This window comes from Pipistrellus kuhlii, unplaced genomic scaffold (genome assembly GCF_014108245.1).
Source record: "Pipistrellus kuhlii isolate mPipKuh1 unplaced genomic scaffold, mPipKuh1.p scaffold_m20_p_6, whole genome shotgun sequence".
NCBI classification, from domain to species: Eukaryota; Metazoa; Chordata; class Mammalia; order Chiroptera; family Vespertilionidae; genus Pipistrellus; species Pipistrellus kuhlii.
The window spans coordinates 20,918,745-20,933,259 of NW_023425562.1; the positions used below are offsets into that span (position 1 = coordinate 20,918,745).

General features: G+C 45.3%; 1 protein-coding gene across 2 annotated transcripts in view; it reads left to right on the forward strand.

The window, feature by feature from the left end:
- GAREM1 (GRB2 associated regulator of MAPK1 subtype 1) overlaps positions 1 to 14,515 on the forward strand; it is a 138,155-nt gene that overhangs the window by 43,471 nt on the left and 80,169 nt on the right. For both annotated transcript variants that reach the window (XM_036417641.2, XM_036417640.2), the window contains exon 2: positions 8,124 to 8,264. In XM_036417641.2, coding sequence (XP_036273534.1) covers positions 8,124 to 8,264 — 141 coding nt within the window. The remainder of the gene's footprint in view (positions 1 to 8,123; positions 8,265 to 14,515) is intronic.

Genomic DNA, 14,515 nt, shown 5'->3' on the forward strand with positions numbered 1-14,515 from the left:
ATGTGGAATTATTTTAAAGTAAAAACAAACATTAGATACCAGACATTGTTTCAATTTTAAAGGCTTAAATAGTAAGTACTTCTTTGATGGGCACCTTTCATGAAACTGGGTTTTTTTAAAAATCAAAACCAAAAGTTATGTTTTGTTTTGAAACTCACTTATATATTTTGGTTAATTATTGCAGATACTGCAATTCTTACTTTATTCCAATACTCCTGTATTAATTTAGACTTGCATTTAGCTTCAAATCACAGAGACCACAGCTGACAAGGAACTTGTATTCACGATATACAAAAGCCCCTTACAACTCAACAATAAAGCCAAATAACCAATTTTCAAATTGGGCAGAGGATTTGAATAAACACTTTTCCAGAAAGTAGTAATGGCTGATAAGATCACAAAAAGATGCTCAACATGCAAATCAAATTCACAGTGAGGCACACTTCACACCCATAGAGATGATGATAATTAAAAGATGGATAACCCGAGTTGGGGAGTTATGTGGAAATTGGAACTTGCATTCATTGCTGGTGGACCATAACATGGTGCAGCCAATTTGGCAAACAGCCTGGAGTTCTGAAAAAGTTAAATTTAGAGTTACCAAATGACTCAGCAGTTCCACCCTTCCCAAGGCAAATGAAAACATATGTCCACACAAGAACTTGTACATACATGTCCATTTCAGCAGTACTCGGTAATTTCCCACACTGTAACAGCCCAAATGTTCAGCATCATAAAACACGGTCTGTCCATACAGTCAAATATTATGTGGCCATAAAAAGGAATGGACTCACTCTACCACACAGATGAACCTTGAAACAGACACAGAAGTCACATATTTTATAATTTCATTTATACAAAATGTCCAGAATAGAAAAAGGTATAGATACAGAAACCAGAGTGGTTGCTTAAGGTTGTGGTGAGTAGTAGGAATGACTGTTAATAGCTATGAGGTTTCTTTTGGGGTGATAGAAATGTCCTAAAGCCTCCTTTTCTTCCTTCCCCTTACCTATCCTTTCTTTACTGGCCATGGCGTTTGGATTGTAGTTCTTTGGAACAAAGAAATGTTATCATAGTGCCATGTTCCATTCTCCCAGTAAATATTCCGTGTTTGGGAGATGCTAAAACAGCTAGGGTCTCATGCATTGAAAATATTCGAGGATGCTAATTAAATAGCATTTGATTAGACCCCTCGGTCTCTGGGCTGAAATGTCACTAGAACAACGAGAAGGAAGTTCAGTTCTAGCTGCCTGTGGAAAACTACAGCCCCTCCTGGGCGGGGTGTCCCAGGCCCAGTGTATCTCAGTGGCCCAGCTGGGTGTGGCCAGGCGCGGTATGGCGGTCTGTTCCCTGTGGTTCACTGAGGGATCCAGGCAGCTGGCAGTGAGCTGTGGGCAGCTTGTTCCCAGGTCATCCTGGGCATCGATGCTCGGCCCTGGGCTGAGGAGAGAGCAAGGAGGCTGTGGGCAGTCTTCGTGGGCAAGGCCGGGACAGGAAGTGGGAAATGTCATTTCTGCTCATCCCCTTGGTGAGCACTGGGCAGCGTGGCCCCCTGTATGGCGAGGGCACTCGGAAAGAAAGGACTCCTGTCTGGTGGCTGGCCGCTGCCAGGGAGGTATTTTATAAAACGTTGGTGTTGTAAGAGAAAAGTGGTGGTTTGAGTCTGTAGCTCCCCAGGATGCCTGTCTACATGGAAAGGGGCGGGAGGTCAAGCAAGCACATAATTAAAATTAAGCAGCTCTATTTATTTGCAATGAGGAAGTACACGTAAAATGTTATCGCCGGACCAGCTTTCCTTCAACATTGGCCAGATAAAACAATGCGCAGCCCTGCAATTAGATTTGTAGTAAGTAGAGCACAGATAGCACAGAGCCTATTAATGGGTCCATTGTTGATCTTATGCCCGTAATGGATAAAAACGCTGCCCTGTTCAGTAAATCTGATTCCCATTACACATTATTAACAAATCAAATTATTCCAGTGGGGCCTTATTAATCGGCCAACAAGATGCAGGTACCCACCGGAGACCAGTCCTACCATGTGCTGAGAAGGAAGCAGGCAAGTGGGGAGAAGAGCGTGCTTAGGAAACACCCTGGCGTGATGAAAGGAATGCATGCTGTGCGGAGGGCAGAGGCAGGAAGGGTTCTGGGAGCTGGAAAGATGGAAAGTGCACACCCGCCGAGGCACATCCCCACATTGTTGGCTGAGCCTGTTTCTCTGGTGTGAGAAGCAACACCAAGAATGAGGAGACAGCCGAGACCGGTTTGGCTCAGTGGATAGAGCGTCGGCCTGCAGACTGAAGGGTCCCGGGTTCGATTCCGGTCAAGGGCATGTACCTTGGTTGCAGGCACATCCCCAGTGGGGGGTGTGCAAGAGGCAGCTGGTCGATGATTCTCTCTGATCGATGTTTCTAACTCTCTATCCCTCTCTCTTCCTCTCTGTAGAAAATCAATAAAATATATATTAAAAAAAAAAAAAAAAAAAGAACGAGGAGACACAAATATGGAAAATCAAAAACAGTTCAAATGATTGGCTGCCCCACATCACAGCACATGGACTGCTTCAGACCCATTCTAGGTAATCCATATGTAAACGCACTACCTTGTGCGCTAGTTCATACCTTCAACTGTGAGGAATTTAATTGTAGCTCAGACAAAGCTAAAATAGTTTAGCATAAAAAATGTAAGATTCACTGTCCAGGGGGAAATGTTTTAAGTAAAGGTAAATGTGCTGTGTTAGAATATTCAAGCAAAATCGTGAGGCAGTGACTCTGGCTATTGTTCAGAGAGAATCTCATCTGACGGCATTGGTGATCTTGAATATCTCTATTCCTTAACTTGAATAACCGTGGTTCTCACACTTGATAAATATACAGACAATGAAAGCTTTTAACAAAGAAAAAAAATTGCTTGTAATTCCCACAGTGTTGTTACTTTTGTTATAATGTTATTTAAAAATATATAAATATTGCCCAGCAAGTGTGGCTCAATGGTTGAGTGTCCACTCATGAATCAGGGGGTCACAGCTTAATTTCTCGTCAGGGCACATGCCCACATTGTAGGCTCAGTCCCCAGTATGGAGTGTGCAGGAGACAGCCAGTCCATGATTCTCTCTCATCAGTGTTTCTCTCTCTCTCTCTCTCTCTCTCTCTCTCTCTCTCTCTCTCTCCTTTCCTCTTTGAAATCAATAAAAATATATTTTAAAAATATATATGTATATAAAATTACAAAGTTAGGCTCAGTTCCTCATGCCCATAGCTCTAAAAGAAATTTATAAATTTATCATAGACTATAAGCAAAGTTACACAGTCAATGCAGTTTGCAGTTTCAATGTGAAATGTTAAGGGTTCGTACCAGGAAGACATTCATGAAGGTGACATTTGAGTTGGTCTTTCAAGACTGAGTAGGACAAGCAATGATGAAGTAGGGTGTGTGAAATAAAGGCTTAGGCAAATGAAAGAAAGTGAGGGAGGGCCCAAATAAGTGAGAGAAGCGTGTATGTCGGCCAATGCTCCTACCGGTAGGTTAGTTTGCTGCTGGGGTCCTGCCCATCAGGACTGACCGAGATGGGCTGGACACACCATGGTGCCCTCCCACAGTCCCCTCTCCAGCTGGCCAACCTCCCACATCCATCCCCGGCCAGCCAGCCCCTGATTGGCCTGATCAGAACTGGGCAAGACAGGGCTGGACATGACCTGGAGCCCTTCTGAGGTTTTCCCTGGCCCAGTCATGCGCCGTGGGGTCCCTTGACCTGTACTGTGCCCTCGAAATCTGGGACCCCTTGGGGGATGTTGGAGAGCCGGTCTCGGCCTGATCCCACAGGCTACTCCCCTCAGGGGGGCACCAGACTCAGGACTCATGGCTGGTGAGCGCTGCTGTGGTGGTGTGAGCCTCTCCCAATAGGAACAGATTGTGGGTGAACTGGGGGGCAGGCGCAGTGGGGCCAGGATAAGCAGGAGTGGCAGGTAGGAGCTACAGGTGGCATTGGACTGCAGGTTTTGGCCCCATCCCCACAGCCCATCCTGAGGGACCACCCCCATGCATGAATTCGTGCACTGGGCCTCTAGTTTAACACATCATTCTTTTAGACTTATTGTTGCTACATCATTAAGCTAAATATATAATTTCAGTGAGTTATACATAGCAGTTAAGCAATGGGCTAATTATATCAGAAAAATTGTTTACTATATGAATTCATATATAATTTCTCTATTAGTGGCCTACCCTAGGATATTTTAAGTGATTATATTAAGTTTTATTTTTAGACAATTTTTGTGAAACTTTTTTTTGCCTAAAGCAGGCACACGGTTAAGTTGTTTTAAAAAATTTAAAAGGCATAAACTCAAAAATAAGCTTGATTTCTTACTACTTTATGGCTTTGCAGATCATTCTGAATCCTCTTGATTGCTAGAGTTTACAGCATCAGCTAGCAGTAGGATCTAACATTACATTTTCATTTCGATTAACTTGACTGCAATTGTGCCTTTGCTGCCTTTTCAGAGCCCACTGTGGAATAAAATTAAAACAGTTTTTATGATGTAACAATTTAGTTTCAGAAAATGACATTTTTCTTTTTCCCCTGAATAGCACTGTGGTTTCTCCTTTCTCCCATTCCTCTTTCCCAGCGCCACCAGATGCATTTTCCTGAAGTGGGGTTTTGGACGTTCTCATACCTAACACTCTCCCGTGGCTCCCCATTGCCTTCCTCTCCTCGAAGACCATCTCATCCATCAAAGGACCAGCCCTAATGCTTTCCATTCCTGTTACCACGTTCTTGATCGTCTCTGCTGATGTCCCATCTCCACTCCTGATTCCTTCTTCCTCTGCTTGGCACTCACCCTGCCCTACCTTTCATGAAATGACATAGGGATGCATCTCACCAATGAGAATGTTGATTTCCTGAATGCAGGCCCCGAAGCATTATGCTTTGCCCACCCTTCCATTGCTTTGTGCATAAAAGAGACTCAGTGTTTGTTGCTCATCAAATTGTGCATATTTTTTAAAATATTTTTTATTTATTTTTTACAGAGAGGAAGGGAGAGAGATAGAGAGTTAGAAATGTCGATGAGAGGGAAACATCGACAAGCCACCTCCTGCACACCCCTACCGGGGATGTGCCCGCAACCAACGTACATGCCCTTGACCGGAATCGAACCTGGGACCTTTCAGTCTGCAGACCAACGCTCTACCACTGAGCCAAACCAGTTTTAGCAAATTGTGCATATTAAGTATCTATCCTTCTTTGTCTATTATAATATCTCAAAGCTGTTTTTCTTTAAAGGCAAAAATAAGTAAACATATGTTTGCTGGAAAACATGACAAACTTGTGAATTGCTCCTTTCTCCTGATCCTCCCCCCCTTTACCCGCAGCCCCTCTCACTCCCTGATTAACCCATGATCCAAGCATTCTCGTTGACGGTGCTGTCTCCTTCCTGTGGGACCGTGAGCGTCCTAGGGCAGGGGTCTTGGTCTTGTTTCCCGACGTGTGTCCCCAGTGTGGGAATGCTGCTTGGCATGTTCAGGGAACCATAGGCCAGTCTCCCTGTTGTTTGGGTTGTTGATGGTTTTCAAGGCGACAGTCGGTGTGGTATTGGGAGAGCAGGAGGGAGGTGGGGAGATAGCGAGAGACCCCGAAGTCAGTTTCTCCCACGTAGCTGTGCCTCTCTGGGCAAGGGTCTTGACTGCTCTGAAGATCCTTTCCTCCCCTGTGAAAGGATGACCTGACCCAAATGACAGGGTTTCTAAACAGGATGACTTTCAGGGAGGGAAATCTCACAACAGATAAAATCAATAGCTGATGTTTCCCGTCACACCTGACATCACACGACAGAGTGGTCCTCCCCAGGGTCCCTCGCTGGCTCCAGGCATCTTTAACCGTTGGGTTATTAACCGCCGGCAAGCAGGTCCATTCCCATCTCCTGGGAGAAGGAAGTGCCTGCCCGGGACCACGCTGTGCTGGGGCAGAGCCTGGCTAGACCAGCAGTCCTGGGCTCTGAAGCCCATGTTTGTAGCTCCCAATTGCCAGGTATGTGCCCTCCCCCGCTCTGCCCTTGGGGGGACGGAGCCCTGAGGGTCTATATGATGGGCAGTGCTTCTAGACCTTTCGTTCCTGCCCTCATATGCTCGAGGGATGAAAGGGCTGCTGAGTAACACTGGCCTCGACAGACGGTGTCTCTATGAACCTGGTTTCCCAAAGTGTGCGGGGCAGGGGCATCTGGTTTGGAAATATGTCCCCACAAAAGGATCTTCCGCCTCCTGCTCAGGTACCTCCACTTCCAGTCCCTGCCACTACTCCCACACACACACACATAAAAGCTTTAACTCATAGCCTTTTCTGCAACAAAGATAGCATATTCTTGCAGTAAGACTGTATTAAAAATGATGGCCTTGTTAGTTTGGGAACAGTTTGATGGCTTATGGTTGTGATAACCAAGTTGATCGTTACAGCTGTCTCTTCTCTTCTTTTTTTTTTAATTGAAAAATTGCTGCAACTTTTAAAAATGTTTGGGGGATTGGTAAATGCCATTTGGAAACGTACAGTTAAATCACCAATAACTTTTCATCCTTGAAATATGATAACATCAAAAATAAGGCAGGCTGGTGGTATTCTGTATCAAGGAATTAGCCTTTCCGGCTATTTTTTGGAGCATTGAAAATTCCTAAGCGGGGTTCATGGGATCATTCCTGCGTGTAGAAAACTAACTTTTCCATTTCAGGGTGTGGATTTCTCTTTCGAAATAGTCTGTCATTGGTTCAAAGGTGAAAAGGGTCCATCAGAATTATTAAAATGGAAAATAATGTTACGTGTATTTAATTGATGGGGATGTTTGGTAGGAGGCCAGAGAGAACTGACAAAACACATCAAGTTGCAAAGGAGAAACAGGCTGGTGTTTTTGTTGGTGTTTTGGCAGAGACAGCTAGGCTTCTTTATGTTGGTAGCTGTGTCCCGTCGTGTTTAAGAGCAGAAGCTTCGGAACCAGTCAGCCCAGGCCCGAATCTGCTCTTGTCCGCTTCTCCAGCCTGTGGCTTCAACATGTCACTTTCCCCCGAGCACTGATTTCTTCTCCGCCTGCCAGGAGGGATCGTATCTCCCTCATCATTACTGTATTACATGACATAATATATGCAGAGCATCTAGGTATTATCTAACTTAACCACTTAATCTTTGTTTTATACTCATTGGAATATAATTCTTTAGATAAAATGAGGCATTTGAAGATCTATTTGCAAATAATTTAGAAACATTTTTATGGAATCTTGAGTGACATTATCAACATGTTATGGGATCCTTTATATACATATATGTGTGTGTCTAGCATATATGTTATATATATATATATATATATATATATATATATATATATATATTCAATATATATATATAAATACTAGAGACCCATTGCACAAAGATTTGTGCAATAGGTCTTCCTTCCTCTGGCTGCTGGCACTGGTTTTCCTCTGGCACCTAAGTCCAGGCCTTCGCTCTGTCTGCCGCCTTCCATCCTCACTCTGGCCAGAGCCTTCAGTGTGTGCTTCAGCTGGAGCCTCAGTCTTCTCCACTCTGGCTGGAACGCCACTCCTGTAGCTCCCTGGGGCCCCTGCCCTCCCCATCATAGCAGGAGTCTCGCCCTGCCCAGCCACTCTGCACCTGTGTATGCAAAGTAACCTACCAGCTTTATTTTGGTTAATTTGCATACTCACTCCTGATTGGCTGGTGAGCATTGTAGAGGTATGGACAATTTGCATATCTCTTTTCTTAGTTAGCTATTTTATTGATTTCAGAGAGGAAGAAAGAGGGATGGATAGAAACATCAATGATGAGAGAGAATCATTGATTGGCTACCTCCTGCACGCCCCACTCTCTGGATCCAGCATGCAACCCAGGCAGGTGCTCTGACGGGGAATTGAAGCATGGCCTCCTGGTTTATAGGTTGTGCTCAACCACTGAACCACTTGGAATGCTTTTTTATTTATTTATTGCTAGTTCTTACGTGAACGTTTTCTCCTTTCCAGATGATCTGTCAACGTGTGCACTAGTCAAGTTCTAACAAATGACATTTTATTGCATAGGACGGAGTAAGCACCTGCTAATTCCAAGTTTCTCGTGTGAAATTTGTTTTCTAGGAGAATGCATCGAAGGGCTGCGGGAGAACGACTACCTGCTGATCCACTCGTGCCGCCAGTGGACCACCATCACCGCCCACAGCCTGGAGGAGGGGCACTACGTCATCGGGCCGAAGATAGAGATCCCGGTGCACTACGCAGGTAAGGCTCCGCGCGGGGCAGCAAGGGGACAGCAGGAGCCTGGAATATGCTCGAGCTAATTTTTTCTCCACGGCAAGAAAATGGGAATAAACTGAGGGTATGTGACATAGGAGGAGAAGAAGCAATCACTTCCTTGTGGCTAATTGATGGGTCATTGAACACATGGATGTGCTGGTACTCTTTGGAATTGAGGTACATCTAGTGGCCTTAATATACTTATATAAATGCAGTTTTTAAAAAAGAATTTTGTTACCCTATATGTTCTCTGGTACATACAGTTAATTATATAAAGGATCTTGACTTTCTTTTTTGTTGTTTTTTGGCTGTTCGTTTTTTTTAAAGGTCTGTAGCAGGACCCTTTAGTCAGTTGTAAATGGTGTAGCCTTAGGCTGCTGTGATGTTGTTGAGTGTGGTTGCTCACTCACCCAGGGAGTGTTCCCTTTGGAAAAAGCCCTGCTGTATTTCTTCCTGAGGCCTAAAAGAGCAGTACCTGTCCAATAAGTATTTATTGAATGACTGAATGAATGTGTGTGGTGGTCCCCTTTTGCATCCCTAGAAGTCTTTAACTTCCAGGATGGCCTAGGAATGATTCAGCTTCTCAAAAGTACTTCTTATTCCAAACAAAACAAAACAAAAAAACGTGAGAAAGCATTTCTGTGGCTTGGAACTTTGTTCTCTGGATTCTATTTCTTATCCATAGGAGTCGCCTTTTGAAAAAAGGAGGCAGGCACAGTGTGGGGGCACTACTACTGTGAGGGTGGGACCAAGCCAGAGGAGCCGAGGGTGAGCCCGACGCTCAGGCTGCCAGTCCCTCCGCGAGTGGGTCGGGGCTGGTGAGATCCACACGGGTTCTAGTCTACAGGCCTCAGTGTGTGAGTCCTGTCCTTTGTGGAAAACTAAAAAGAGAGACGTCAAATGATGCTTCTTCAACATACCATTTTACCTAATCTGTTGTGTGTTTTTTGTTCTTAGTAGGTAGAGTTTCAGTTTTTCTCCCAAAGGAGAGTTTCATTCAATCATTCGTTTCCGCATATGTGTTCAGAGGCTCCAGGCCTCTGAACACATATGTTCAAGCACATTTTGCTAATTTGCCAGAATTTCTTCTAGGTTGTGCTTCATCTCTCTTTCTTTGAGGAAAACTAATAAATAATTAAAAATTAAGTTTAACAAAGCAGTGGACCCCACCAGCTTTGTAATCAACCTCGTTGGGTTTCTGGTTCTGCCAGTTACTCCCTGTATTCCTTTGGGCAAGTTACTACACTTCTGTAAACCTTGGTTTCCTCACCTATAACGTGGGGATGATTCTAGGGCCTTCTCCTAGGGTCGTTGTGAAGACAAAAAGGGGTCACTCAAGTAAAACACCTTTCAGAGCAGTTATCCCTGAGTATGGGCTCCAGATGTGTTCCCGGGGGTGGTTATGAAGATGACAGCAACAGAATGTTTCTCTCTCTTTGGCACCACTAATTACAAGTCAATCACTTTCCTGCTCATGAAAGCAAGCGGAACACTGATACCCCTCCAAGTTGTTTTGGCTGCTTTTATTATTCTTGTTAAACGCTTTATTTTTGAGGTTGCAATAGTATGGTGTATTCCCTTATACCTTTTCCCTAGTTTTACACATTTTTACCATCATTGTTTCGTGTTTGTCTTATTCTTTTCCTCCTGTCCTCCCCCTCTTTCTCTCTTTCCATGCACACATTTATTTTTTTCTGACTCATTTGAGAGTAGGCAGCCGACACCCCCTCATACGTCACTGTGTATTTCCTAAGAACAAGGATGTTCTCCTACGTAACCACAGTGCTCTTAGCAAACACAGGACATTTAATACTTCCACCCACAGTCCGTGCGCCCGTTTTATCAGACGCCCCAAAAATGGCCTCGGTTGCATTCTTCCCTCCTGGTCAGCATCCAGGCGAGGGCCACTGCTGTACCTCCCTGTCAGGTCCCTCCAGGCCCCTTTAACAGGACAGCCTTCCTGTGTTGCATGGCGCGTTTGAGGATGACGGGCAAAGGCCAGGCATGTCATAGAACAGCCCCTCGTGGATTCCCGAGGCTCCTCGTGGTGGACCTGGGTTGCGTGCTTTGGTTGGATTGCTGTGTGCGTGAGGTCTCCTTCTCGGACCGTCACATCTGGAGGTGTGGCTGCACCAGTGGAGAAACCCATGGTGACATGGGTTTGATCACTTGGCTAAGATGTTGTCTGATTTCTCTGCTGTCTCAATACCCTGCGCTTTGTGATTCCTGGAGCATTTAAAGGAAACACTTGGTGATTCTGTAAGCGTGCATCCTGTTCCTTCTCTGGCTCCTCCTCACTCCTGGGGCAGCTGTTCCTGTCTTCACTGTTTGCACCGTGAAGGTGGGAAAATGGTGTATTTCTCCCTCAACTCCATCATTCCTTCTTACACGTGTTAGCTGTCATCTACTTGTTAGGAAGAGCTTTTCCTTCCTTTTCCATTTATATGTCCACTTATCATTATCAACATGGTATTAGGGTTTCTCTGTCCCCTGGGGTAGCATATATGCCTGTTTTCATTTATTTTGATGCTCGAATTGTCCCACATTTAGCCACATGGATGCGAGCTGGCTCATGTGTCTCTGTGACACGCCCCCACGTTGTTTAAGCATGTCCTATTTTCTGAAACAGGTACAGCCATTTTTTCTGTCAGTCCACTGTCCAGTCAGGGCCACCGCACAGTCCTGTTGCGAGCAGCACCCTCCTGGGGGGTCTCTGTAGGTGGGGTCCCTTGGAATCAGGCAGAGCCCAGTGGGGCAGCCATACGCAGCTCTGCTCACACACATTCTGCCAAGTCGCAAACTCAGCATTTTTATAAAATCGCCACTCAGAGCACTTTTCCCAAATTCTTTATCAGTCATTTCTATGTAAAAAGACTGTCATAAAGCTTTGAGAAAAAATCAATGTGACCTGAAGTGTTGATCAGAATGGCACTCTGATCGGGTGGTAATCAGATCGCCTTATTATTAGATGTGCTTTGGGGGGAAATAAGACTTCCCTCGTTCTGGCAAAGTAGGTTCTTCGTTTTGGATAAAAGGCGTTTCTTGGTAGAGCACACAGTTGATTCTGAGAGAGAGAGAATGTGTTCAGCCAGCATCGCGGATTTTGCTAACCGTGGAGAAACCACTCAGGAGAGTGGGCAGAGTGTGGAGGAAAGCGATTGCTGCTTTCACCCAGGATTTATCCAGAAGGCATCGCAGGTTACTTTCAGGTAAACTTCTAACTTCTCGGTGCTCCCCAAAGAGCAGTGTTTCCTGAGAAACGTACACACAGAAATCGGAATTGTTCTGCATTGTGTGTACTCAGACCGGCTAAGTACTGCTTGGCACTTTATCAGACAGTTAACCCACCCTGCACCCCTCTCCCCTCGCCCCCTGCCCCCCACCCCCACCCCCACCAATGATCCTAACTTATTAAACAACAATAAAATCTGTTTTAAAGCATTTTAAACCCAGTGCTACTGAATTATAGCAAGAGTTTGTAAAGGCGAATGACTTTCATGTTGCCACTCATGTCTGGTCATCAGATTTTTTCCGTCTCTGCCGCTCAGAGTGGCCAGGCAAGCTGCCTGCGTTGGTTACCACTAAAGCTCGTGGCTCAGGGTCCCTCTTCCTGCTGCCCCCTTCTGAGGCCTTCAATGCAACGTAGTCCTCACAATTGGCATTATTTCCCCTTTAAAATGAACATAATCAAGCCCACAAAAACCTGGAGGTGCCATTGCTTCTGGGATTGTATTTGCCCTCTGAAGCGCCACATTTCTGACCTATAACGTTTCCGACCTATAAGGTGGAGATGCGCCTCGGGGAGTGTCAGGGAGAGTGTTCGAGGCCTGTGTGGTGTGGATGCCTCCACAGCTGCCTGGCAGCGATGGGCTCTCGGTAACGTCACCTCCTCAGGGTGCCCCTCCTGGGAACCAGATGTACCGGAACGGGAGGCTCCATGGGCCCGCGGCCCGTCAGCGGGAGAAGCAGTGGGATTGGGGCTGAGTGTATGACAATGTGATCAGGGGATGGAGGGTGTGCTGTCAGGATGACGAACAGATTGCTACCTGCACAGACGCATCCAAGATAAACCTCAGCCCTGTTTAGCTTCTATTTTTGAGTTCCCATCTTCCTGCAAAGCCGGTGAAGCTATAACAAGCTCAGATGGTCTCAGTCCTGTCTTCCCCCGGCAGTGGCATGGCGTACAGAAATAAATGGCGGGGCAAGGGGGTGGGAGGGAGTGCTCATAAGTCTGCGAGGTCTGACTCAGCACACACCTGGGTTTGTGTGCAGAGCTTGTTGAAAACACATACATACACACAAACACACATACACACACACACACACATAAACACACACACACACACACACACACACACAGCACCAGGCATGTAGATGTTCTCTGTCTCTCGGGCAAAATTATCCTAATGTGGCATCTAACATAACCTTGAGTTGTAATTACCGAACAAAAGGAAATGTTGAAACAGGCTAATTTTATTCCCCTGGCTTGTGAGTTTAATTAGCATGAATCATCCGCCTGCAAAGTAACTCCCAGTGTTGAACAACACTCTGTGCGCCGTCCCTGTTACGTGGGATCACGCGAACATGGTAAATGGACATCAACCAAACCTTCTCTGGAGAAGTTCTCAAGGGCAGGTAAGGTTGCTAAGGAGCGTCGTCCCAGCCGGTGTGGCCAGCAATGAATATTAGATACCTAAGGACCATAATTTTGATGTATGTACTGCTTCCTGTGTTCGAGGAGCGTTGGTTTCTGCCTATAACTTTCACGATCCCACGAGGTGGGTTCTGTTAATACCTGCCTTTTGCACAAGTACAAACTGAGGTTTAGAGATGGTACACTTGTGGGAATATTACACAGCTAATCAGTGTGATTGGAATCCATGACCTGGTGTGCCCTCAGGCCTGCTTCCCCTACCACTGGTCCCTGGAGGATGTTGGGAGTCACTTCCCACCCCAAGGCTTTGAACCACCCGGGAGCTGCCAGAATGAGCCAGTCCACCACAGGCTCAGCTGGCTCCCCTTCCCCACACATCCCTCGGGGCTCTGAGTACAGACATCTTATCACAGCCTTTCCCACAGTGACACATCCTCCGCCTCCAGGTGACGTTCCCATCTGAGTAAATTACCAGGAAGAACCAAAGCCCTGCCGAGCCTTCAGGACAGAGAGCGTGAAGGAGGGGGTGCACCCAGGAGGCCGTCCCGGGGGTGATGGGCCTTTCAGGTGTGACTGAGGAAAGCAGGGAATCAAAGGGAGGAAATCAGACGATGATGACGGGGGTTAATGTGTGGGAAGAGGGACTGCACGCAGGATCAGCTAATTTTGTCAAGGGAAAATGAGCTGTTTAAGGGAAGCCAAGAGGCAGACACAATGGAGCTTCTGAAGTTCGTCTTCTCAGAATTACAGAGTCAGGAGAATCTTCTAGTTTAGGAAGAATGATTCAGAAGAGAAAAGAGGGAGGACTGATTGATATAATAGCTTGCTGTCTGGGAAATTGTCTTTGCCTTTTTTTTCCCCGCAAGAGAGACAGTTGTGACTCTCTCCGACTCTACGTCTTGTCTAAATGAGGTAGTTGTTTTTTTTGTTTGTTTGTTTTTTAGCTGATTTAATATGGTGTTTGTGATCAAAAGTTAGGTGGGTGTATCTTTCGCATTTGGGTATTCAGCCTGGTATTTTAACTCAAAACAAGGATAAAGACATTAACCTTTGATAGGAGAATGACTTAAGGGTTGTTACCAACCTTTCTGGTCTCGCTCCTAAATGCTTGAGAATAATCACCCAAGGAAATTTGAATTTGATTGATATCATGATGAGATGATATTAGGGAATTATTTTATTTTGATCATGTGACACTAGTATGATAGTTATGAAGGAAAATACTTCTATTTTTTAGGGTCACATACTGAATTACTTAGGGAAGAATTGTGATTAAAATTTGTAAAATGCTTTGCAAAAAATACCATAAAAATAGAGGAATAATTGACAAGCTGATAAAGTTGTTAAACCTAGGTGAAGGGTATGGTATATGTGTTCACATTCCGCTAATTTTCTATATGTTAGAAGATATTTGTAATAAAAAGGGAAAAGTTGACCCTGACATAGCAACCAGAGACACAGTTCATCGTATTGTAGAACTGTAAATGGTGTTCTTACCAAACCACTCTGCCCCTTCCTTACATCCTACTTGTATTAGAGTCCTGAGTAGTTTCTGGGAGAAGGAAAGAGGGTTCTCCTTTCA